Below are 22,673 nucleotides of genomic sequence, written 5' to 3'. Positions count from 1 at the left end.
GCACAGACCCCCACCCCCACTCCACTACGGATGAGTTTCTTATCCTACAACTTTATTGAATTCGGTTATTATTGTTTTCCTATTCCGTCCAAACTGGGTCCACAGCAGCGGTCTGCAACCTCTACCACGGAAAGAGACATTAGTGCTATTGTTATGAGAAATATAAATAAACTATTATTTTTGGCATAAATAAAATCTCCCCCAAATATGAAGCAGTTTATAACAGGAATATCAAACTAACACAAATGGACAAAATCCTAAACACACCTTATGTCTCTACGAACAGGATAAACATTTACTGAACACTTTAGAACGACATTTTTAAAACTTTTTAACTGTAACTTTTTAACATAATTATGAATAATAAAGAGGCAGGAATATTATTCCAGAATGAATCAACTTAAACCTTAAATAACTTTCAGTATTTTACTCTCCATAAAAATATATTTAGTCAAAATTATACAAGTTAGAAATGAGCTCAAGATAACATCGGGTCATTAATAAAAATAAAATAAAGTGAACTGGAGGGCCGGATAGAATTACCTGGAGGGCCGGATCCGGCCCCCGGGCCTTGACTTTGACATATGTGATTTATACATCGACTGTAAAAATAATTAATAATTAAGATTTATACAGTAACTCTTAATAGAGGTTCACATGACTTCCTTTCAAAATAAAAGACTTCCTGTGTAACATAGGATCATCTTGGAGTAAATTCTACTGTTAAGTAGTGTAGCGTCAGCAATGAAAGATATTTGTATTTAAAATGAAAACAGAGCTAAATAACTGTATTTTTTCAACACTGTAATTTGCTAAAATGTTTAGTTCTTGATTATATAACCACTATGGAGGCTAAAAGTAATTTTTAGGGTCAGGAATCGATCTTAAAAATTAACTAATTAATTGCAAACCTGTGAAAAAAATTATTCTCAATCGGAATTGCTTTTTTTTTTTTACAGTATTTGCCTAAATTAAATGTACACTCAAAAGTGTACATTTAGCACATTTGTCTTTAATCAAGCCTATCAATTAATTAAAAAATAAATCACATTAATCACACTTTCAAAGGGTAACCAAACCATAAATCAACTTTTTTTTGGCTGTTTACCTCTATAAATGGGGCTTTAAAAGTGCTGTCTGTTGGTTATTGCCGAATTTTTCATAAATTAAAATAAAACTGTTTAATTTTTGAAAATATAGTCAAATACCATCTATGAGGTTGAGTCGAGGTATTACAGTTGAATTTTGTGATTGGTCAAACCAAGTTTCATAAGTCTCACATCATGATCTGCAGTTCCAGTAGTGATGACAGTCCGGTTCCCCAGCCCTGCCCCTCTGACAGGGTTTTCACATTTCGGCTGTGGGCAGTCAGCCTCCAACTTCACTGTTTGGTTACCCTTTAATGACCAAGACTGGTCCATTTTTCGCCACATGAAAAATTAATGTAAGAATTCCCTGTGTAATATAAATGTTTTATTACAGTTCGGGGGGGTCCTAAATAAAAGCCTGTGCTGCCTGTACCTAAACCCGTACTGCTTCCTACCCATTTTTACTCGCTAATCATGACCTTCAAGCTTATAGATGATTTTCTAGTTTTGAACAATCCATTGTATTTCCTAAATGAATGCAGATATCAACATGCAACCACCAGTAGTTTGCATGGCTCCTTGGTTTGACTTTTAGTACCATTTAGTTTTATGGTTCACTTTAAATGAATTAAAAAAGAATCCATAGGAAATAAAGGAAACCCCAATTTTAAGTTCTGTATCTAAAAAAAAAAAATAAAACTTTAACGGTATGAAACTCAGTGAGCACTTCCTTCCTAGATTCATCCATGCTATATCAATTCCAGCTCTATTGACCCTTTTCATGTGTCGTCAGACAAAATGGCGACATTGTGATTTCCGGTGTAGGTACCATATGTATTCGACCTGCAGGATTGGTAGAGGGCTTGTGACTTGAGAACATGTAAGATCGTGATTGGTCTGGACCACTGGACCACCATCATGTGACACACATTACTATGCATTGAGTCATTCTCAGTGAAGAACTGAGAAGGTCTGAACAAGTATGCAAAGAATCACAAACGGAGACGCAATGTTTTGCAATCAAGTGCAAAAACCTTGACAACAAAATAATCTGATTGAGAGGAATCGTCACAGGATAGTCATCACGTTTTAATAGAGATAAATCAGGCTGGGATCCGGGACGTTTGTGCAAAAGTGGGAGCTAGTGACTTGCAAGTAGCATGCTAGCTTGGTTATAAACTTTCATTAATGTTTGATGGCTGATATAATTCACACTGTCAGCTGTGGCCCAAAACATTAACCTTCCACACCACTTACAGCCATTCTCCTGCTGCTTTGAATCTTAACAGTTTGGCAGGTCTGTTAGATGTTATAATAAAAGTTTTAAAAGGTTTCTTGTATCAGGTAAAGATGCTAGCTGAGAGGAGGAGTATTATTCTCTTATGATGATATGAAATCATCTATTTGGATGTAATTTTCAAACAGAATTGTAAAATATAGCAAATGAAAAAATCAGAAATCACAGATATTTAAAAGGTGTTAATTTGACAGCAATGCCTCACCTGTAGCAGTAGAAGGTGCAATTCTTTGACTATTTATAGATTAATCTTTAGAGATAATGAATATTTAAATATATCACAAGTCCAATTATTTTCCCAGCTTTATAAAACTTTTTAAGACCTTGCATATGAAAAATTAAGGCCAATTTCTCGGCCTAATTCTCAGCCCTATGGACAAAGAAAAAACAAAATCCTTGTCAATAACAGAGTAACGTAATCAATTACAGCTCAAATTTCATTAATTGAATTACAATTACTAGACTACAGAAAACCTTCATTATTTCATCACTCACATGTTGATCCAGTAAAACCATCAGGGCCTAATAAGCCAAATTTGTGTAAACAGTTGTCTCTGACGTCTTTTGGTTAAATGAAACACAACAGATACTTAAAAGAAGTCTTTTGCCAAAGACTTTTACCAATAAAAATTCATGTATTTGCTCCACGTTTCTCTTCTTGCATTTGTCTTATGAACTATAAATAACAACTGTGTTCAGAAATGGTATGAATCGTGGATTTTTCCATACGTAACCCATACGATGCGGATGCTCCGAGAGTTTGTTTAGGGAAGCAAAAGAATTAGAGGTTAACGTTGGAGGAGAGAGAGACGAAAATCCCATTTTGTAGCAATGATAAGACAGTAAAACAACAGAGACAGTAAAATGATGACATAAAGTTTGTCTGGTTCACAGTTTTAGCTTCATCAGCCTGTAGTTGCTCAATGAGAGTAAAAGCAGCAAATACCGGACACACAGCCGTAAATACCTCCACCAGATCTTATACCCGTATACAATAACGGACCATCCCAGCTTTCTGTTAGCCCTGGTTACAGCTAGCTTCTCACCCTCTTGTACTTTGCGCTGTGTGGTAAGGCTGAAATTCTTCTTCTTCATCTGAAGAAGAAGAAGAAGCACTGAGTGCCGCTTTCATGGCCAACAGCTGTCAGTCTCCCACATCATAATAGCGTTCAGCATTGTTTAGCTCCCAGGAGTAGAAGGCACAGGAGTATGTCTTGGAGGGTTGGCCGTGATGCTGGGAAAGCACTGCCCCAAGTGCTATAAGCGTCAACCTCCACGATAAACTGAGACATGGGATCTGGGTGCTGGAGTATGGGAGCCTGGGAGAAGCAAGAATTGAGAATTTCAAAGGCTTGGGTAGCCTTAGGCGTCCAGTGCAACTGTTGCGGACCGCCCTTCAGCAGTGAAGTTAGTGGTACCATGAGGGTTCTAAAGCCCCAAATGAACCCCCTGTAGAAGTTGACAAAACCCATAAACCGCTGGAGCTCCCAGACAGTTGCAGATTGCAGCCAGTGAAGCACGGCTTCCACTTTCTTCTGGTCCATGGCCATCCCCTGTGCACTGATGACGTAGCCCAAGAAGTAAGCACTTGTCTGGTGGAATCCACACTTCTCTTGATTTGCGTATAGTCGATGATCGATGAGGTGCTGGAGAACCTGGTGGGCAAAAGACACGTGCTCTTCAAAGGTGTCAGAGTAGATCAAGATGTCGTCGATGTGGACGATGACAAACCTGTGGAGCAGAACCCTGAAGACGTCATTGACAAAGACCTGGAAGACTGACAGAGCATTACAGAGGCCGAAGGGCATAACAAGGGACTTGCAGTGCCCCGTGGTTGTGGAAAAGGTAGTCTTCCATTCATCATCCTCACAAATCCAGATGAGGATGTATGCGCTGTGCAAGTCCAGCTTAGTGAAGAAGTGTGCAGTGCGTAATTGCTCTGTAGCTGCTGGGACCAGAGGCAGAGGATAACGGTACTTTTTCGTGACGTCATTAAGGCTACGTAAGTCTATACCCAGCCCGAGACCCCATCCTTCATCTTCTCAAAGAAGAAACTAGCCGACATGGCAGATGTGGATGGTTGGATGAACCCTTTGGCCAGCTCCTCCTTGATGTACTCCTGCATCGCCTCCGTTTCTTGTTGGGGCAGAAGAAAAACCCTTCCCTGGGTGGGAGGTCGATGGTACAGACATAAGACAGGCAGCTGGGTGGCATTCTGCTTGCGGGTATGGTGCAGCGGTAGGGCGGTTGACACCTGATCATTAGATTGTGGGTTCGGTACCTGCCCTGCCCGCCCATGTGTCAAAGTGTCCTTGGGCAAGACACTGAACCTCATACCGTCTGGTGGAAGGTTGGTGGAGCTGCCAGCAGTGTGTGAATGGGTCTGTAACTTTAAAGTGCTTTGGGCCTTCAATGAAGGTAGGAAAGCGCTACACAAGTATTTACTATTTTGGCTGAAGGGCTCCCACAGGTCCCAATATTGTGCCAGCACAATCCCAACTTCAGGCGCTGGAAGTCCCTCCTCCAGGATTGTAGAGGAGTCGAGCCTCCCCAGCCAGGAAAGCGCTAGCATGACCGGCCGGCGTGGAGAGTCGATAGTAAAGAAGTGGATAGTCTTGTGGTGATTGGTGAATTCAATGAGCCTGATATCCGGTGTTGCAAATTGGATCTGCCCTGAGCCCAGGGTTTAGCCGTTGAGAGCTGAAACTGCTACTTGAACATTACAGGTGAGAAGTGGTATTCCGTGAGCATAGGTAACGGTTAGGTTAACAAAATTGCCAGCAGCGCCTGAGTCTAACATTGCCAGAGTTTGTTGGGTTATTTTGAACCAAAAGGGTCACTGGAAAAGTCATTGGTAGGTCGCTTACAGGATTTCCAATGTGGGGTGGAGGTCGGGGAACGGGGAGCTGTGAGGCGTAAGCGCCGAGATCACATCAGGTGGCCAAACTGGATAGCCAGCTAGATGAGTGATTCCACGCCTTGACTTTCGTCACGACATGCTAGCTCCCTCTGCACGGCGGAAGAGCCTTTTCAGGGTGTCTGGTGTGCAGTCTGTCTGAGCCCCCAGAGTTCAGAATTTCAGGGATTACGATCCGACCGTGTCCCTGGTCTTGGGTTAGCTCCATGAGATCACTGGGATCTTTGCCGTCAGCTGAGTGGTGGGAGACCTCACGGAGCTGCTGGGTGAAAGCAGCATACAAGTCAAACAGCACTGTTCCCCCAGACCACATGGCCGACAACCACTCAAGTGCCTTGCCGATGAGAAGTGAGCACAGGAATGGAACCATAGTCTCCTCTGTGGGGTCGAGGTGGGGCTAATGCTACAGAAATAGCTTGCCCACAACAGAGCTCAGGCTTCCCATTAAACGTATCGGGCAGCGAGAGCCGGGACCACCCAGTGCACCGGCAGCAGGACCAGGAGGCGCCACGCCTGCACGAAAATACGGAACTGCGGCGGGTGGGAATGACTGTGGGGCGGCCATGATGGCGTCGGTAGCTACAGTTAGCTGCTTGAGTTGGTGTTCGTGCTCGAGCGGTAGAGCGGTGAACCCTGAAGGGTTTGAAGGGCTAGGTACCCCCCCAACTGCTGGATCCACGTCTGGTGAAGTCTTCTGTAACAATGATTCAGAGGCAGATGGATCCATTTGCAGTGTTTATTCGTGGAGCAAGGTGTGAGGTGAAGGTCAGACAGGCGGTGGTTAGACATGGCGTAGAGTTGTCAGGGACTGCAGCAGACGATGGTCAAGGACAGGCAGGAGTCGAAGAGGGAGCAGGATCCAGAAACAGGCCGGCGGTAAAAAGGGCAAAAAAGAATAACGCTCAGAATTTCAGTGTAGAACAAGACTTCGCACTGAGCACGACTTGGTGCTCAGACTAGATACTGTTGAGAGTGATTGGTGATGAGAACAGCTCTGTGACTTCTGGCTGCAAGGGCTGATGGGACATGTAGTGTGGGGAGAACCAAGAAGTTACTAGTACTCTGGAGAATGTGTGAGCAGGCGGCCAGCCTCCTGACAACTTACAAGATAAATATTGTAGTTTTCCTTTACAGTTGCTAAGGTTACCTTTAATTATTTATGTAAAATAGTGTTAAACAACATTCAGTTCTCTGCTTTGCCCGGTCTATACCTGTAAACCCGAAATAGCTTTACAAAAGATGAGATCGCCCAGGGCCTCGGCTGCTACTGAGATGAAGGTGAACGCTGAGCTGCAGCGAGACTGAACGAGAACAGGAAGAGCACCTTGGTGAAGAGCCTGGCTGATGACATGGACTCCCTGGCAAAACCTCTTAATGGAGGAAAGAGTGAACATGATTGACTCCAAAGTTGCTTTGGAGAAGGAGAATGCTGTCCTCTGTGAGAAGATGGACGAGATGAATGCTTACAAGAAAGATGGAGTCTCTGAGTGGCTGGACTGGAGGAGCGCGCCATTGAGAATGTGAAGCAAATGACCATGGAGCTCTTCAGAGAAATCTCTCCAGTAAGTTATTCAAGTCTGTGGAGATCGCTCATAGGCTGGGCCCGGAGAGATCTTCACGCCGCATCATTGTCCAGTTAATCTCCCAGTCACATCGGGACAGGATCTGGAAAGATGCCCCAACATCCTCCGTGCTCAAGCAGAAAGTCCCGATCCTGGAGGATCTGACGCAGATCGCGAAGCATGACCTAAATAAATGAAACTTAACTCGAAGGTTTTATGGAAGTTATTTAGAAATAACTTTAAAAAAAAGATCACAAAAAATGCTGTTTAAAAGACTGTATAAAAAGCAGTATTTGATAATTATGTTGTTTTTGAAACATGTCAGTAGTTATGTTTGTGATCTGGATGGCCAAAGTTGTGTACTGTTTTTTTAAGGGCCATGAATAATAAGTGCTGGTCTTCATCGTGCTCTTCTTCATTCATGTGTTACATTGTTTCTGTTATGGTGTATGAGCCTTTGTTTAATGTGGATCATGGTGACACATGAAAGGAATAAATGAAATTATGTTCTCCTATTACCCTGACGGGTTCTTATAGTTTACAATCTGTAACATCTTCCCTCTTTCTGAAAAAAAAGAGGGTTTGAAAACCTCTTTTGAAGTAAAGCAGGCCCACATCATGATGTTACCACTCCCATGCTTAAGTTTCACCCTAAGTCTATGGTTTCACCCCTTACTGCAGTGATAAAAATCCACACGTTTGATCAAACCAGACTCCCAAATCAAACAGTTCTTGAGAATCAATTTTCAAATCACGCTGACAGGGTGTCAGGCATCTGGAGAATCTTTGGTTTCAAAATACGCAGAATAATGTCAATAAACATTAAGAAAAAAGAACTGCAAAAAAATAAAACCTAATCCAACAATTTCCTCGTTGCTGAGATAATTTCAGAATAAAAGCATGTCAAATAACAGACATAAAACTCTTCAAATCAGCAAACATCTGGCAAGATTTTTCAAACTATATACTCTGAAACTTTTTGAATAACTGATCAGTAGACAATTCCTGATCTCTTTTCAGGCCCAAACAAGAAGGGCGAAACCCTAATGCATGTGTCAAAGTTAAGGCCCGGGGGCCGGATCCAGCCCTCTGGGTAATTCTATCCGGCCCTCCAGATCATTTTATTTTATTGTTGTTAATGAACCGATGTTATCTTGTGCTCATTTTTAACTTGCAAAATTTTGACTATATATATATATAATATTTACAAACTAGCTATTTTGGCTAATTTAAGCTTTTTTTTGTTATATTTTAGGATATTTTGAAGTGTAGCGATTTTTTCAGCTACATGCTAACCGTTCTGGCAACCCCGAAGTTCTTTTTATTCTTTTTTTAGGGCAAATTTGGCGTTCATCTAGTATTTTAGCTGGCTAACAACTTCAGCGTTTTCAGCCATCAGCTTCAGTGCTTGCAGCTATCAGCACTAGCATCTTCAGTGGACAAATTCAACTTACAGCATTCACACTAACATTATAACAGGTAATGCTATATATCTATTTCATAATTATGTTAAAAAGTTATGGTTTCAACAATGCAGTCTAGAGTGTTCTAAATCTGTTAATCCTGTTCGGCCCGTGACCTAAGGTGTGTTTTGGATTTTGGCTCCTCGTGTGATTGAGTTTGACACTCCTGATCTAATGATTGGAGGAAGACCTCACGACTCAAGTATGAGTGTCATCTGAGTGATCATGAGACGTTGATCCAGATGAAAGGACAGAACAGCTGTCCTGCAGGAATGACGTCTCCAAACATGAATAAATCCAGCAGAGCAGCCTTCAGAACAGCAGACTGGGCCTGAAACGGGTCAGGACTGAGTAAAGCTTCAAACCAGGATATTTTTTTAACCGTCGCCACCTCCGAACGTCCCATGCAGAGGCGCCTGATCTGCCGGCGTGCCGCTGCAGTTGCATCCCCTCAGATCTCATGACCGCTCACAGAGAAGGGCTTGTGTTCAGAGCGGGACAAAAATCCTGCTGCACCGAGGAAGACTGATGAGAGGAAGATCACAGGGAGGATAAAAAAGTTTGACAAATGGATGCACATGCTCCCTGCTCCTCCAGGACAGTACTGCCCCCTGGTGGAGCGGCTTGTGTATGGATGTGCTCGTTTTGACCAGAGTTCATTTGGATGATTGTATGAAAATGTCAAATTGGGAAGAACATGTAAGAGAAAGATGTTACAGGGACACACTTCCTGGTGTAGATTTATTATAGTGTTTAAGATAATGTATTCACAAAATAGAACAGGACATAGAAATTAGATTTTTTGCTTTTATTTCTTGAGTAAAAAACATCATAGAAATGAAAAACCTAAGAGCCAGTTTTGGAACAAACCAATGAAAAACCAGCAACGGAAATGTATTTATCGAAATCTATTTACAGTGAACTGTGACAGCGAGCCTCCACTGTGACGCTGCTGCACTCTGAATACAATCAATGTAGGATGGAAATACTGAGACGGGCAACACCAAACCAAATCCAAACCGATTTGAAGTGTGAACAGAGAGATGAACAGAGATCTGCTTTATTCTGGGTCCTGGAGAAATACGACTAGGATTGAAAAGGGGGAGCAGCAGAACGGATGGAGAGTCCCTGATTTCATCCATGGTGTTTGAGTTTTCCAAACCTGAAACGTTTTGGGGGAGGTCCCATTTTCAGCGCCCCCACACCTCACTGGCCCATGAATGATTGTGACGGAGCCAGCGGCGAGCGGAGGGGATGTCCAGCTTGAACACTTGCTCCTGGGAGGAGTTAACGGCGGTGTAGTGGACGGTGAGTTTGGGCTGCGGGACACAAGCTGCTGTGAGGAGGCGGCTCCCTGCGGACAGGTAGTCGCTCTCACTGATGTCACTCCTGGAAGAGCAAAGGTGGAGATCATCAACAGGAAGCCCAAGCTCCTCCCACACCGACGCACAACTTACCTTGTGAGGGTGATGCTGAGAGTGGAGGGGGAGGAGTCAGGAAGATGCAGGATGAGCGAGGAGTTGACGGTGATGAACATCTCCAGCGCGAGGACCTGCTCCACCTCCCCGAGCCCACAGGGGATGACCAGCGTCATGACCTCCGGCGGGGCGGACACCCCGGGGTAGAGCCCCGCTTTCAGGGAGTCTGTCAGTTACACAAAGAACAGGGCGTCAAGCTCAATCACACAGAGGGCCAAAATCCAAAACACACCTTAGGTCACGGGATGAACAGGATAATCATTTATAGAACACTTTAAAACTACATTTTTAAAATGTTAAAAATGTAACTTAACATAATTATGAACTAGTTATATAGCATTACCTGTGATAATGCTAGTGTGAATGCTGTAAGCTGAATTTGTCCGCTAAAGATGCTAGTGTTGATAGCTGAAGAAGCTAAAAACGCTGAAGCTGATAGCTGAAATTGCTAAAGCTGATAGCTGAAAACGCTGAAGCTGATAACTAAAATCGTTACAGTTCATAGCTGAAAATGCTGAAGTTGATAGCTGAAATCGCTAAAGCTGATAACGTTAAAGCTGATAGCTGAAATCGTTAAAGTTGATAGCTGAAAACGCTGAATCTGATAACTAAAATCGTTAAAGTTCATAGCTGAAAATGCTGAAGTTCATAGCTGAAAACGCTAAAGCTGATAGCGGAAAACGCTAAAGCTGATAGCTGAAAACCCTGAAGTTGATAGCTGAAATCGTTCAAGCCGATAGCTGAAAACGCTGAAGCCGATAGCGGAAAACGCTGAAGTTGATAGCTGAAAACCCTGAAGTTGATAGCTGAAATTGTTAAAGCCGATAGCTGAAAACGCTGAAGCTGATAGCTGAAAACGCTAAAGTTGATAGTTGAAAACGCTGAAGTTGATAGCTGAAAACCCTGAAGTTGATAGCTGAAAACGCTGAAGCTGATAACTGAAAACGCTGAAGCTGATAGCTGAAATCGTTAAAGCTGATAGCTGAAATCGTTAAAGCTGATAGCTGAAAACGCTAAAGCTGAAATCGTTAAAGCTGATAGCTGAAGATGCTGAAGTTGATAGCTGAAAACGCTGAAGTTGATAGCTGAAAACGCTGAAGTTGATAGCTGAAAACGCTGAAGTTGATAGCTGAAAAGACTGAGGATGATAGCTGAAGATGCTGAAGTGGATAGCTGAAGATGCTGAAGTTGATAGCTGAAGATGCTGAAGTTGATAGCTGAAGATGCTGAAGTGGATAGCTGAAAAGACTGAAGTTGATAGCTGAAAAGACTGAAGTTGATAGCTGAAAAGACTGAAGTTGATAGCTGGCAAAAATATCAGCTAAATGCCCCATTTGCATAGAAAACTATATAGTGCAGCCAGTACTCGTCCGTCTAGGCTAACTTTAGCATGTCGAGGACCAACGACTAACTCACTGTTTGCAAAATTTGATGAACAGAAGTGTCATGAGGAGGGAGCAAATGTGGAGCTAACAACAAATCTTGCAAGCCATTTATCAATTCACCACAGCAATAAGTGGAAAGAACAAGCTGCTGCTAGCAATAGTTAGCATTAGCCTGGCGCTAGCAGTGACTATAGACTGTAAGAATCATATAAACAGTCTTATCATATACAGCCAATGACAATGATGTTAGCGCCCTGCACAAGCATTCATAGAGACCTGCTAACCTGTGAGAAAACAGAGATGATACTTTTTGTCAAGTAAAATCTCCCACTGATCCAACCAGTTTAAAACAAACAAAAAAACATGAAATTTAATAGTTGTGGTTTGTTTCTTTTTGTCATTCTGGTTTGTAAAAGACTCGAATGCCTGATTTTGAAAAGTTCATTTCTATCAGCAACCATTCACTTTGCACATCAGCAAAAACGATAGTTATTATTTTGTACTTTAGTCTAAAACAAAGCAGTTATTTTGGCACTTCAAAATTAAAGTATTTCCTGTACACGTTATTATATTGGTCATTATTTGTATGCTAAAATCTCATTGTTACATTGATATTTAAGTTCAAGTCTTAACATTTGTTCAGACCATTAAAATTCTATTCTATTCACAGATGTATAGCAGACTGAAAAAGCTGATAGTGTTGTACTACCTGTTCAATTTGTTTCCAGGTAAAACATGTTCTGCAAATTTGTTAGAATACTTAGGAGCCATATACTCTTACTTTGTACTTAAAAATAGTTTTTATTTATCTGTCTCAGCTATAAGAGACCAGAAAGTATCGGTTATGGGAATCGGATGTAAAAAAGTCATTATCGTGCATCACTACTATAAAGTACTTCAAACGATACACACATATAACATCAACCTCCACTACTGAGCACATGCAGCAGCGGCTGACTTTCTCCGTGGGATAGAGACATCCAAACCAGGAAAATCTCTTCATAACCTCAAACATGTTTACGGATGTTTCTGGTAGAAAATAAATAAACCTGATCTCTCCTCATCTGCACCTGGAGTTAAACTCCTCCCACACGTGGTGGGGATGCCTGATTCTGATGCATGTTAAAATAAAGACGGGGGACACAAATCTGAGGCTGTAATTGCTATTTGATTGGAAAATTGATTTGAATGAAGAGCGTCAGGAGGTGGGGGGTCTGCAGTACACCTGTGCAGGTGATTCAGAGCGGCTGACGCCCCCACCCTCAGAAGTGTTGTGCTCAACCATTGCAAGTCTTGTTCAGTCACACGTCGGGAGAAAAGTCGTTTTTTTCTTCATACTCCTGCACCATGTAGAAGGCGGACATCTGGTGTTAGAGGGCTCCAGTGATTGGTCAATGACAAAACAGCTTCATAACACTGTTTAATGAATTACACCACATGTGTTAAAGTCAAGGCCCGGGGGCCGGATCCGGCCCTCCAGATCATTTTATTGTTATCAATGGCCCGATGTTATCTTGAGCTCATTTCTAAGCTGTATAATTGAAAGTTATTTAAAGTTTACGTTGATTTATTCTAGAAAAATATTCCTGACTTTTTATCATTCATAATTATTTTAAAAACTTACAGTTTTAAAGTTATAAAAATGTAATTTTATAGTGTTCAATAAATGTTTATCCTGTTCGGCCGCGACCTAAGGTGTGTCTTTGATTTTGGCTCCTTGTGTGATTGAGTTTGACCCTCCTGCATTAAGGCCTTTATTTGATTTGTTACTTCAAACTACAAAGAGAGGGTTTGTGCATCCAGAGACCACGTATCACCGCTTCTGCCTTCTTTTTTGTTATTCATACCGCACTGGCCTGATGCTTTGATGACGGTAAATCTGCAGTTTATTGTGCAGGTCTACTGTTGTATGTTGCATCATTTTAAAGCTTTAGAGTAAGTGTGGCACAGATAGTAACATGAATAACAGCAGCTTCCTTGACCAGCTCGCTGTGTTCCAGCTTCATCCATGTTCCACACATGAAGCTGGAGCATGCTGCTTTCTCTCTGCCCTCTCCACAGCGTCTGTGTGAGATCTAACTGCTTTCTGGCTCATTCGGTTGGACTGGTTCTTATTCTGGAGAAAAACAGGGTTTGACTTACGCCTGAAGACTTCCCGTGCTCGGAGCCAGAGGTTCTGCTTCCCCAGCTTGTGCAACAGAGTCTGCAGCAGCGTGTGGTCGACTGCAAGCTTTTTAGACAGCATGAAGTCCACCGTGTCTGAGGCGACGGGGAGGATCTGTCTGTCCACGCAAGCTTGGAGGTGAGAGTTGAACATAGACGTGCACTTTGAGACGTCTGAGGGGAAAAAGGAAACCTCATTTTTCCTGAATCTGATGGATCACAGAAAAACCTCCACGGGGTCTTTGATTCCTGGCTATGGAGACAAACAAGTATCCCCCGATTTGTGTGTGCGTAATTCTTGATTTGTAAATCATGTAATTCATTATGTGCATAAGTACAAAAATGACAAAATTAAAAAAAATACAAAATACAAATTTATACATGAGCAAATTAAAATTACAGCAGCTTGAAACTAATTAAACATGTAAATCTTTAAAAATCACGCACGAATCCCTTGTTACGCACACACAAAACCTCAGTTTGTGGTGAGACTTATTCCATGTCTCACTGATTCGTCTGTAAATGGTGCGTTTAAATACTACTACTATGCTCCGTCAGCAGAGTTTTCCAAAGTTAGAGACAAATCAAGTGTTACACCGGCATAAATCAGGTGATCCGTTTCTCTCTCCATACCTGGCATGTTTCGCAGGATCTCCAGCGTCTCTCTCTGAGAGGTCTTCTCAGCCAGGTGTTTCAGAACGCGAGCCCGGTTCTCCAGGTCTGCAGGGTCACACGGCCATGAGCAGGAGCTCAGGAACCAGGCATTCTCTGTGCAAAAGCAGAAGAAACAGCTGCAGCACAGAGAAGAACCTCAGAGACTGCACACAAATCCCACTCTGTCTTTTGTTTCTTGTGGAAGTTTGAAATGGAAACATGCAGCAATGAGTGCAGAAAACGTTTCAGCTGCTATCACAGGAAAAAGATTACTGTATGCACCTTTAAGCTTTTGACTCTTTAATGACATGAAAAGATAACATGTACACAAATATCAAAACAGCCAATATGAGTATTTCTATGCAAAAGAAAATGTTAAAGAAAAAAATATCAGTCTAAACCTTTATAAATCCTAACTTTTCAGCATGCAGTTCATCACCTGCTGATGAAACAAATGCACCGTGACAAAATGTACACTACCAATTATTTTCTTTGAATCCTTTAATATTCAAAATTCCCAACCTTTTTCAGGCCACTGATCAGTTTAATGTCACAATATTTTCATAGAGCGGCCTGAACGAGGCCAAATGGTTTTCTTTTTAATCCCCCAGTAAAATTAATCTTCATCTGGTGTGAAATAACATCTTCAGCTGCTCTAAACTTCATTTACTCACTAGATTTCATACAGAAACCATTCATATGTGAATTATTTCCCCTTAACCCAAAACTGTCAAAGGGAAAGCTAAAAATGAGGGTCTTGAACGATTAAAAAAAAAAACTAAATCACAAATCTGGAAATAAGTTAATCGTGATTATTGGCCTTTTTTTTAAGATACAATGTTTGCCAATCATTTATTATCTGCAAATATTCATAATATGAAATCACATGCAAAATTGTACATTTAGAACATTTACTTTTTTAACCCTTTAAGGGCCTAAAACTCAGTTTTTGTCTATATTTGAATCTTCTGTAATTTCAATTTGAAAGACTACCTGCTGCTTATTTGGTATAATTTTTATCACCATAACCTCTCATATGTGACTCTACCTTTATTTTGTCATTTTTCTGTTATATTCACACACTAGACAAACAAAAACTTCCATCTGGAAAAATTTTTCTGTGGAAACTCCAAAAATCTTTAAGAAACTGGTTTTACAACATAGAATGAAAGTTTTAGGTGTAATTTTATAAAAACAATAAGAATAAAATTTGTAAAAACTAATCTACATGTTTTGAATGAAAATACAAAATAATTCAGGCTAAAGTCACATCAGGCAGCCCAAAAAATATAAATGTCTCACTGCTGTGTATTGGAGATTTTTCCAGTTATTCTGCTTTTTTCAGCTTTTTCATTTTTTTCTCCAAAATTTTCTTTATTACGTTTATGAAAAATAATAAAACATTTTTTTAGGCGAAGTCTGATCCAGCTGGACTTCAGAACGGCTCGGTTGGAATCTGCACAGATGGGGGCGTGTCTGTCTGGGACTTTCACAGAGAACCACTGAGTTTCCACAATTTGTAGACAACGTCGGTGCTTGTTATTGTGGAAAATGTATAACATCCCCATTCCAAAATAAAATAATAGTCTGTTCCCTCGTTGGATTTCTCATAGCAGACAGCTCCATTTGGCTCCGCCCCCTCACAGCGTGTACTGCTGCATTACAGCCGTCAGATTGATTTTCATTCTCTGCTTTATTTATTAAAATAAAACATCACTTTTGTCCAAAGGTTTTATTACGCTGATCTCACAGCTGCACAACAGGACGCCTGAGGTCCTTAATACATATTAATAAATTATGTTCCATTAACTCAACATTCACAGCCCTAATAAAAAATAAAATAATCCAACACCAGCTTTAGCCTCGTCCGACTTTTAAAGTGTGAACAATGTTAGAACAACTTTATTAGCAGCGACCTCACAACGTTAGACGGCTGGTTGATGAACATTCTGCATCATTATTATTGTCTGTGGGGGAAAAACTGTTAAAAATCCATATTTGGAGTCAAGACTCCTGGTTTTGGTCAATTACATGCAGATTTCTTTATTTTGAAGTCAAAGGCTCTTCTTTGCATCTTTTCTGGGAAAAGTACATTTCTGTTTGTGTTAACTGTGCCAGCTCATGGTTGGTCGCTGCTGCAGCTTTAAGAAAGCAGCGGATGGATTTTTGACATGTAACCAAATGGTGGAAAGTTCAGTTTTCCTAAATGAAACTTCAGAATCAGATAAGAAATAAATCTGAAAATATGAAGGACGTGTTTGTTTTTTGTTTTTGTACCAGCTGTCCCGCTGACCGGTTCACGGCCTGGAGACCATGGCTCCCAAAGCCTTAAATATTGAGTTTCTGCCTGATAAATCCCAGCGCCTTAAACAAAGTGAGCGGTTGAATACTTCATGTTTGAGGATCATGTCTGGGTTAGAGCCGTTACCCCGGAGCGTGTTTAGGGCCCCCTCCACGCTGCCGCTCAGCAGGAAAAGCTCTGTCGCCACGGTGACCAGCCTGCAGCGTGACGCGCAGTCCTCGTTCCCGAACAGACCCTTCATGGTGGTGTAGCCGACCTTCCAGAGGGACAGGATCTCCACCACGGCGCGGCCCTGCAGGTGAGCGCAGGACTGTTAAACTGCAGTCAGTTGTTGAAGACAGGAGACGCCGGCGAGTTACCTTCAACCACTGGTGAGTTTTATGGTATCTCAACATCAAAGAGACTCCAATCCTGCCAACAAAGATCCTCACCAGGCTGCCCTCCCCTTCACTCTGGAACACTAGAGTCACACGGTCAGAGCCATGTTGGTTAAGGAACACTGGTTCACCCCAAAACTTAAACTTAACACAAGAATATGCTTGTTTTAAAAACATTTTGATCAAAGACGATCTTTCTGTATTAACTTATACTACAAATGTGCAGAAATAAAGGTTAAAAGCAGTTTAAAAGAGAAATGAACATCTCCTTTGTGCTGAAGTCTATGAATGACGTGAGTTCAGCTGTGGGAGGGGCGGAGTCACTGGCTGCAGCATAAACTGATCCAAACCATGACCCTAAAACTGTTACAAGATTCGAACCGTGACACGACCCTAAAACTGTTACCCTAAAATCGTGACATGATACGAACCGTGAGTTTTGTGATCTGTTACACCCCTACAATATATTCCTTTAATGTTCTTTACAATACGAAAATAGAATTTAAAATACAAACTTCTTCTTCACCTTTTGGGTTATCATATTTTTCGGGGTCGCCACAGCGTAACAGCACCCACTGTTTCTCATCAGTGATTTGGCAGAGTTTTTACGCCGGATGCCCTTCCTGACACAACCCTGTACTTGAGGGGCACAGGGACCCAGTTAGGCAGCAGCATCAAGGGTCTTGACTAAGGACCCAATGTGGGTGGGGATCAGTGGACAACCCTGGGAATCGAACCCAGGGCTCCTGGGTGCAAACCCTATAATTAGTAGGGCTGGGAATCACTGGGTACCTCACGATACGGTACGCGATACATGGCTCACGATATCTGTAATATCGCGATACTGCGATAATTGGTAAAAATCCTCTAATAACTAACATTATATAGAAGAACATGTTTTTTGGGAAAATATATCCCCATTTATCTTTTCTAGCTTAAAAACAATCATAATAAACAACTTTTCTTATTTTGTGCAACAAATTATAGACACTTGTGCAACATTGTTGAAATCAGTAATACTGTCTTTGACAAACATTGACTACAACTGAATTGGAATTATCTGTCAGATTCAATGTTAACAATAGTAAACATGATCAGCAGTGACACTACTTAGTGCAGAATTGTTGTAAACAGAACAAATATTAAATAAGTCAAGTAGTGACAGCTATCTACCTCCAAGAGAACGTCACACCAAAGGATGATGAATATAATGTTTTACAGCCTCTCTCAAAATTGACCTAATTTTTTGTGCACTTTTCTCTCACTTGAAAAGGGCGGAGCATCCAAAAATAAAGGCTGATTTACTCAGACTGTTACTTGAGATTATTTTTCCAATTTTTATCATTTTTCCATTTGGTCAGTCAGCAGTCAATAGGTAAAAACCTTAAAACACACATAATAATGGCAATAAATATAATTTTAAGTGCTTCAATTAATTAGCATTCTCCCTAATTTTACAGTGAATTCATGCACTTTATTTTAAATACATTTTTATTTAAGTTCAAACATCAAATTCTGCTTTATTTATTTAAGAATTACTTTAAATTAACATTAGCAACAAGTAATTACATTGTTTGAAAACTTCACATTATAAATTTACCAAAGTTACACCGTACAGCAGCAGGTTAAACATTGATGTGCATGAAAGCGAAAATTCCGATGGTACCTGAAGTACACACAGACAACTGCGAAGCGCGCACCCAGTTCCCACAGCAAACAGGAAGTAAGTGATCGCTGACATTCTAGCGCTCAGACAAAGTCACTTCTTACCGCTGTAGGTAGCAGATGTGCTCGGCCTGTCAGATCAGCTCGGGTGCTTGCGACTAGTGATGACGTCACACAACTGTAACAAACGAGTTGGCTAATTTGTAGTTTTTATGTACTGGAACTGATGTTTACAATACAGTTTATTTTTTAAAAAAGAAAGTAAAAAGTGTTGAGATCTGCTCGGGCTATTATTTATTATTTTGGCATTGACAGCTCCTTCACTAACGTCTGGTCTCCTCAGTGTTTGTGTAACGGAGCAGAACGTGAGCTGCATGTTCTAGCGGGACTTCATCCGGTCCATGAGACCAGAAAGAAGTTCAACATTGGCAGGATGTATTTAGAAAAAATATGTTCGAATAATTACTTACTTTTTTTTTATGTGCGACCAACAACAAGCTAGCATGCTAGTCGCTAGCACCCACTTTAGCTCAGACGTCCTGCTTCCCAGCCTGATTTCTCTCTATTAAAATAACGATCATTATCCTGTGATGATTCCTCTCCATCAGATTATTTCGTTGTCAAGGTTTTTGCGGCTGATGGCAAATATTCCTTCTCCTTTTGTGATTCTTAACGTATTTGTTCGGACCTCCTCGGTTCTTTACTCGGGATGAATCTGTGCATTGTTATGGCGGAAGTGTCTGTGTCATTCCCCGTGTCACGTGACAGTGGTCTAATGGTCCGGACCAATCACAATCTTACACGTCATCTATGTGCGAGCCACCGAGCCGATCTGACAGGCCGAGCACATCTGCTACCTACAACGGCTGCCTCTTCTACAGATGGATGATAAATGCTGACAGGTAGACATGCTTCACACACGCACTACAGAGCCTGAATCTCACCGGAGCTTCTCCCGAATGAGCGCGTGCATCACTATTAAAAGTCCGACGCAGCGCATCTATCTGCTCAATAGTTCCGCCGTGCGACTCAGAAGCTCAGCGCAAAAGCTTCTTCAAATGAAAATATAATATCGATACTTGGTGAGAACACATCGAGAATCGATCAAAGTACTAAATATCGCGATACATCGCAATATCGATATTTTGGCACAACCCTAATACTTAGCCCACTGAGTCATCCAGCCACTTAAAATTAAAAACATTAAAGTTAAAAATACTAACATATCTGTAGTAATATGTTTACGTGGCAACTTAAATAAACAGTCCAATTAAGAACCAAAATACAAAAAAAAGAAAGAGTCAAAATGCAGAGAACATCAAATAACCTCCTTGTTTTGTAGAACTTTTTTAAACAAATAAACCAAATTTTTCTGCATCATCCGTGTCTTCAATGCATTGTAATGAGATAAACACAGCCGCCGCTCCATGTAGCAATCAAGCTAAAACATTTAGCAGTAGCTCCTCCCACACAAGTCTGGAGCGTTAAGATCTTGAACACATTTTTGATCGGGCATCAAGCAGAGAACTCGCACTAGAGGCGGCTGACGTGAATTTGATGCTCAGATGTGAATGCAGCTGTAAGAACAAGTTAAACATTCAAGTTCTCAGTAGAACTTTCCACCTGTTTCCACAAAGGCAGCGAACGGCAGCGACAGCTTGTCTTTGCTCTCAGACAGGAGCGCGATGGCGATGCGGCCGCTGATGCTCTCCACCTGGTTGGGGTGATAGCTGGACTGGCAAATGGAGCAAAAGACTTTCCCCATGCGCTTCCAGTCCTCCTGTTTGGTGCACAGCTGAGTAAAAACATCCCGTTAGAACACACATGGACTAAAAGCTGTGCGGTTTCAGGAAACATCCAGAACTGACCTCGACTTCAACAACGGCGTGAGCCAAGTTCAGGTAGTCCGGTATCGGTGTGCTAGGAGATAGCCTTTAAGAAATCAGTTCATTTGAGTGGTTAGAAAAATCCACCAGAGTGATGGATGGAACGACGCTGAAGCTCCACTAACTTCTGGTGTGGAGAGGCTGCAGCAACTGTCTGCTGGAACAGAGGCATGTTCTTCACACAGTCCAGGCAATCCAAGCTGAGATCCAGACCAACGCTCGCCATCTGCCAACACAGAATGCATGAAGAACAGCGCCGCCCTGCAGGGCGTTGATGCAGTCTTAAGAGGTACCTTAAACGTGAGCTTCAAGAGCTCAGGAACAAAGCCAGTGAGAGACTTTTCCCGCACAAATTTGAAAAGGTCGAGCAGGAACTCGTGGGTGGGCTGAAAGACACAGGAAGACATTAGTAAGGGTCAACGATGAGAGATGAACAAAGATCAATTCTGTAGATCACTGAAATCTCAAAAATGAGATCCATAAAAAAGCAGCAAAAAATATGGAGCTATATCAACCCCCCCCCAAAAAAGATTGGTGTTTGGTTCAAAAAATATGTAAAATGTCCAAAACGTTTTACTATTCTAAAAGAAACTTAATTATTTTCAGCTTCAAATGTTCTGTTTTTTAGGTTTTAAAACTTGGGCTAGAACAGAGTTTTGTACGCGATAAAACTCTGCTCTTTACACCCGTCTTGAGACAACTTCAGACTATGACAGTACAGACTAAACAGACATTTTCTGACAGTGATCGTCACAGTTCTCAGAGTCAGTGAATGCACCGGGACTGAAGTTACCCTCATCGATTTTGATTGGTCTTTCGTGTTAGCCCCACCCCAACGGGGCCAAAAGTTTTGAAATTGAAATTTTCCGACTCGAAAACAAAAAAGGAGTTTAAAGTGAAGAAAGATTTTGAAACTGACACAAACTTTTGAAATTGAAATTTTGAGTTTTGGACATTTTACATTTTTTTTTGGCCAAACACCAATACTTTTTTCAAAATGCTTTATTTGGGTTTCAAATATTTATGGCCCTGATTTAGCTCCATAGAAACACTCAAAATGCCACAAGTACATTGTTTCCACTTAAAGGGGCGGGAAAAAAAAAACTTTTTGAGCTTTTAAGTGCAGTATAATGTTCATTCCTCTATTTGACTGTAAAAATAATGGACTGAGCGAGCAATGAGGTTCCCCATTGCAAATGCATTACTTCCTCTCCTCGCGAAAGTAGGCCGCCGCTTTCACCGTCAATTCCTGAAACGGATACCGCCATTTGCAACCCATCTTCAGCGATTGGTCTGAGTCATAGCTGAGTCATGAATCTACAGGAAGTACTGTTGCCAATCAGGAGTGAGTTTATTGCAACAGTCTGCCTCTTTTCACGCCTCGACCACGAGACCGCGGATGTAAACAGCTTCTACTTTAATAACGGCGGCTCGAGAGAATTGTACAAGTCATTGTTGAAGTCTTTGAGGGAGAACCATTCCAACATTTGATTCTGTCAGCGGTCCTTTTGGATTTACTTACATTTATTCATTTTTGTCGAGATCAAAGGAGCATTTGGGTGACGTCGCTGGAGAACTGCGCGTGTCCCTCTCGCGCGCGCCGCAGTGTTACTTCACATGTGCGGCCAGGTTACAGTCTGATCAGATGCACGTGAGAAGCGCGTTCAGCGGTATTTAAAATAAATAACCATCCTAACAAGTGAACAGCTGGATCTTTTTCTGTTTGAAAATACGACCAGGTCCTTTCTAGTTTGTCTCGCGCTCCTCAGACGGCTGCGTCTAATTCAGGCTGAAGCTGGAAAAGTGCAGCGAAGATGAAACTTTGGTTGGTGATTTTATGCGCATATATGTAACTTATAATTTATAAGCTACAATTAAAACAGTGAAAATAAAGAAAAACGAACGTTAATCAAACAAAAGGTCCAAAGCACATAACCTTAGAGTGAAATCTATTTCTACAGAGTAAATCCTCATCTAAAAATGTCGACAGCATGCTCCTCTTGTTGTTTTAAACTGCTGCATCGGTACATTCCATTGAGGAAAACAACAGTAGGACAATGATTGGTACATTGTTGAATTGTAAAGTAGGTGTTAAAAGGTCTTCACGGACCCATTGATGAAGTCTGCTCCCATTGGCTACCCATCATCTGTCACTCAAACCCCCCAGACGTTCGACGTCCGACCCACAAACGTTTATTGAGCCATCTGATTGGTCAATTTATAACTCTAATAACTTGTGATAATGGAAAAAAATCTTTAAAAAAATTAGGATTAGAAAAAAGAAGTTAATCAGAAAGCAGCAGAGGAAGAATGATTATTCTGACATATAAAATGAGTTAGAAATAACTGTCTGTTTCTCAATGTAAGTCAATGGGACTTTGGCCTTCTTGGAACCCAGTGGTACTTCCTATATGGAACACGGAAGGAGGGGGGCTT

General features: G+C 41.4%; 1 protein-coding gene across 1 annotated transcript in view; it reads right to left on the bottom strand.

Moving 5' to 3' along the window:
• Nucleotides 1–9,054: 9,054 nt before the first annotated feature.
• topaz1 (testis and ovary specific PAZ domain containing 1) overlaps nucleotides 9,055–22,673 on the bottom strand; it is a gene marked incomplete in the record, with an annotated part of 32,422 nt that continues 18,803 nt past the window's right edge. Inside the window, 10 exon segments of the mRNA XM_036214273.1 lie at nucleotides 9,055–9,716; nucleotides 9,785–9,971; nucleotides 13,333–13,527; nucleotides 13,987–14,121; nucleotides 16,436–16,601; nucleotides 16,669–16,769; nucleotides 19,975–20,146; nucleotides 20,220–20,283; nucleotides 20,363–20,463; nucleotides 20,531–20,623. Coding sequence (XP_036070166.1) covers nucleotides 9,518–9,716; nucleotides 9,785–9,971; nucleotides 13,333–13,527; nucleotides 13,987–14,121; nucleotides 16,436–16,601; nucleotides 16,669–16,769; nucleotides 19,975–20,146; nucleotides 20,220–20,283; nucleotides 20,363–20,463; nucleotides 20,531–20,623 — 1,413 coding nt within the window.

This window comes from Oryzias melastigma, linkage group LG11 (genome assembly GCF_002922805.2).
Source record: "Oryzias melastigma strain HK-1 linkage group LG11, ASM292280v2, whole genome shotgun sequence".
Taxonomy (NCBI): Eukaryota; Metazoa; Chordata; class Actinopteri; order Beloniformes; family Adrianichthyidae; genus Oryzias; species Oryzias melastigma.
The sequence above is the reverse complement of the archived record's forward strand: the minus strand, read 5'-3'. Positions and strand labels throughout refer to the sequence as shown.